The sequence below is a fragment of the Balaenoptera acutorostrata genome, chromosome 4 (assembly GCF_949987535.1).
Source record: "Balaenoptera acutorostrata chromosome 4, mBalAcu1.1, whole genome shotgun sequence".
In the NCBI taxonomy this organism is placed as follows: Eukaryota; Metazoa; Chordata; class Mammalia; order Artiodactyla; family Balaenopteridae; genus Balaenoptera; species Balaenoptera acutorostrata.
In genome coordinates, this window is record NC_080067.1 from 93,436,043 (window position 1) to 93,439,700 (window position 3,658).

At 47.1% G+C, this 3,658-nt stretch overlaps 1 protein-coding gene across 1 annotated transcript; it reads right to left on the reverse strand.

Moving 5' to 3' along the window:
* Window positions 1–1,472: 1,472 nt before the first annotated feature.
* LOC130708108 (putative RNA-binding protein Luc7-like 2) lies at window positions 1,473–3,439 on the reverse strand. Its single transcript, XM_057545491.1, has 2 exons — window positions 3,126–3,439; window positions 1,473–2,878 (listed from the first exon to the last, which is right to left on the reverse strand). The coding sequence occupies exons 1-2, from the start codon at window positions 3,184–3,186 to the stop codon at window positions 1,761–1,763; spliced, it is 1,179 nt and encodes a 392-aa protein (XP_057401474.1). The 5' UTR covers window positions 3,187–3,439; the 3' UTR covers window positions 1,473–1,760.
* Window positions 3,440–3,658: the final 219 nt, after the last annotated feature.

Sequence of the window (3,658 nt, forward strand, 5' to 3'; positions counted from 1 at the left end):
CTCAGACATTCACCAAAACACCAGAGATGGTCTGTCTTGTCTAGAGGAAACTGACATCATTTCCATGGACATACTACCATTAAAGTTATTTGGAATTGATAACCTGCTGTCTTCCTCTATCATCCCAAGGTGACTTTTGCTATTTGCACCTTTCCTGTTGAAACTGGTATTTTATTTTATTTATTTATTTATTTATTTATTTATTTATTTATGGCTGTGTTGTGTCTTCGTTTCTGTGCGAGGGCTTTCTCTAGTTGTGGCAAGTGGGGGCCACTCTTCATCGCGGTGCGCGGGCCTCTCACTATCGCGGCCTCTCTTGTTGCAGAGCACAGGCTCCAGACGCGCAGGCTCAGCAATTGTGGCTCACAGGCCTAGTCGCTCCGCAGCATGTGGGATCTTCCCAGACCAGGGCTCGAACCCATGTCCCCTGCATTGGCAGGCAGATTCTCAACCACTTCGCTACCAGAGAAGCCCTGGAACTGGTATTTTATGTTCACTAGGCTTCTCCCAGGTTTTGGAATTTGCAGAGATGCTTCTGATTTATATAAAGCAGCCCATATCCTTTTTTTTTTTTAATTATTTATTTATTTTATATTTATTTTTGGCTGCGTTGGGTCTTCGTTGCTGCGCACGGGCTTCTCTAGTTGCAGCGAGCGGGGGCTACTCTTCATTGCAGTGCATGGGTTTCTCATTGTGGTGGCTTCTCTTGTTGTGGAGCACTGGCTCTAGACGCGTGGGCTTCAGTAGCTGCAGCACATGGGCTCAGTAGTTGTGGCTCGTGGGCTCTAGAGCGCATGCTCAGTAGTTGTGGTGCATGGGCTTAGTTGCTCCGCGGCATGTGGGATCTTCCCGGACCAGGGCTCGAACCCGTGTGCCCTGCATTGGCAGGCGGATTCTTAACCACTGTGCCACCAGGGAAGTCCCCCATATTCTTTTTTTTTTTGATGGTGGTGGTGATTTTCATTTTATTATTTTTTACAATAAGGTTGTAATCTTTATACTTCACACACACAAAATAAAACAAGAAGTGCTTATGAAAGAGTCCCTGCTCCCACCCCCCATCTCAAAACATCCTGAACGTAGCTATTCAATAGAACAGAAAAATCAAGACATGTTTGATTTCAAAATTTCAATAAAAAAGCAAAGCATGTAATACAACAGCTGTTCAACTTCCCACTCTAAAATAGGCACCGTCAGACAAACAAAACTCCCAGTATTTTAAATTTCTCCAGCACACATTCCAGTATAAATGTTCTGAACTGTAATCAGCTAGTAATTAATAATGGGAATAGAACCTTAGAACAGAAGTTATATTGCTTCCCTGCACCCCTTTCTCTTACAATTAGAGGGTAGAGGTATCAGGGGATACAGAGTCAAAGGAAGAAGGATTAAAAAGAAATTCCCAAAGTTGCTGTTTTTTGGATGAGAAAGGAAGACAGCATTTTACAAATGTTCAAAAAATCCCAAGGCAAGTAACACAATTCATTCACTATCACTCCTACCAGAAAGAATAAAGACACCAGCATCTTATTATATAAAACTGTACTTTCAGAAGTGTATTACAAGTTCGCCAGAAACTATGGATGTAGTTTTAGGCTTCATCAAAGAAAACAAGTTCAGATCAAGTTAGATGCTATACACCTGGCCTAGCTGGATCGGTGTCTGGAACTGCTCACTGTGTCACCCTGAACAGCTGTAAACTAAACAATAGTATGTAACTCCAGAGGAAGCTTAAGGATTGAGGATATGTACACAGCTAATTATATTTCCCCTACTTCGCGCTCTTCAGAGCTCCGCCTGTCTTCTGATCTGCCATTAGCGCTCTCATAGGACCGCTTCTTATCTGTTCGATCTCTGTCACGAGGTGATCTGTCTCTTGAATTCCTGTCTCTGTCACGTGATGCTAAGTTGTGTTCTCTGAATCTCTCTTTTGAGGATCTCCTCCTGGATCGCTCTCTGCTCCTGTCTCTAGAACTGTGCCCACTTCTCTGGTGGCTGCGGCTGCGACTACGGCTGCTGGAGCGGGACCTGTGGCGATGGCGTTTCTCCCGGGATTTGGATCGAGTTCTCCTTTTCCGTTCCCGTGACATGGAGCGAGACCTATGTCTGCGATGCTCTCTGGACCTGGATCTTTTAGGATTCTTGCTATGTGATCGAGACCTCCTCAGCTTCTCCCTTTCTTCTCTCTCCCTTTCTTCTCTTCTTTTCAGGCGTTCCTGGTTTCTTTTCTCCTGCTTCTCAGCTACAACTCTCTTTAATTCTTCAAGCTTCTCTCTTATTTCAATAAATCCCAGGTGCAGTTTACCCCCAAAATGATCAGCCAGTCGTCTGTCATTATCATGAAGACCTAAATAGGCAGAGCAAACTCCACAGACTCGAAGTTTCTGCCGCTGGAAACTGGAAGCTGGCGTAGAATTCCGATAAACTTCCTCTGCTTCTCTTTTCTTTGCCCGTGCTTTCTCTACTTCATCCATTACTTTCTGGGATTCCTCCACATTCCCTTCAGCTCCTAGCTGTTCCACCTTAGCCAACAATTTACCGATTTCTTCATTTAACTCATGAACACGTTCTGCCTTTGCTGCAACTTCAGCACTAATCTCTTCCTGAGTTTCTGCTAATCTTTTCTTAGCCACTTCTGTTCTTCGATCACAATCTGCAATGAATGACTTTAGATGATCCATAGCGTCGAGTTCAAAGAAAAAATCTTGTTCTTTGGATGCAATTTCATAATCTGCTCTTAAAGCCAGGTCATGGACTTTCAGACATTCTCCAAGATCCATTCTAGTTCCAGACAGGACATCATGGGGGCAACAATTCAGAAGGTGACTCTTGCATACTCTGTCATCACTGAATTTGATTCGTTGACGAGTAGTATCTCGGCTCGGCGAATGCGGGGCCTTTCTGACACTCCCTTGCAGACTGAAGTAGGCAGGCATAGATACATTGAACGCGGTACCCTGCTTCTATTTATGCAGTATGCCAGGCATCGGCACGATTTTCAGTGGCACACAGGCGGTTGCCACCACCAGGGCCTTCTGGCCCAACACAGCAATGAAAATCCAGTCATTTCAGCTAAATAATATCGTGGACTTGTAAACATGGGTTCATTGGTAAATCCTCTTAGTCGTCCCGGGAGGTGCCCATCAACTGGTCCAGCATCGCGCGCATCTGGGCCTGCGCCGACATGGCGGCGGCGTAGCGGGCGGGCGGACGGGGGTGGGGCGCAGACCGGGCCCTCCCGGGCGGGGGGACAAGGGGAAGGGGTGGGGGAAGGTGAGACGCTGTCTCGGTTGCCGCCGCTGCCTCGAGGCGTGCGGAAAAGGGAGCGGGAGGGGTTGCAGGAGAGTCCGGGCTGCGCTCCTCACGACGACGCGTACGTGGAAGGCAGCAGCCCCCGAAAGCGACCCTCGTTCCCTCACTCTCCGTCGGGTTCCTGGGACAGCAATACCGGCTAACCAAGCTCTCGTCTCCAACACCGCCACCCGCCAGAAGACGTCAGCCCCCCCCTTCAAGCTCTGACGCCGCTCGCCGCCACCGTCGCAGCGACGTGAGCGCGCACGCTCCCCCGTATCCTTTTAAGTGTATCTTTTCTGAATAATTTTGATATAAAATTTCATGGATAAAGTAGTCTGATGAAAATTCAAAGATAATATTACTA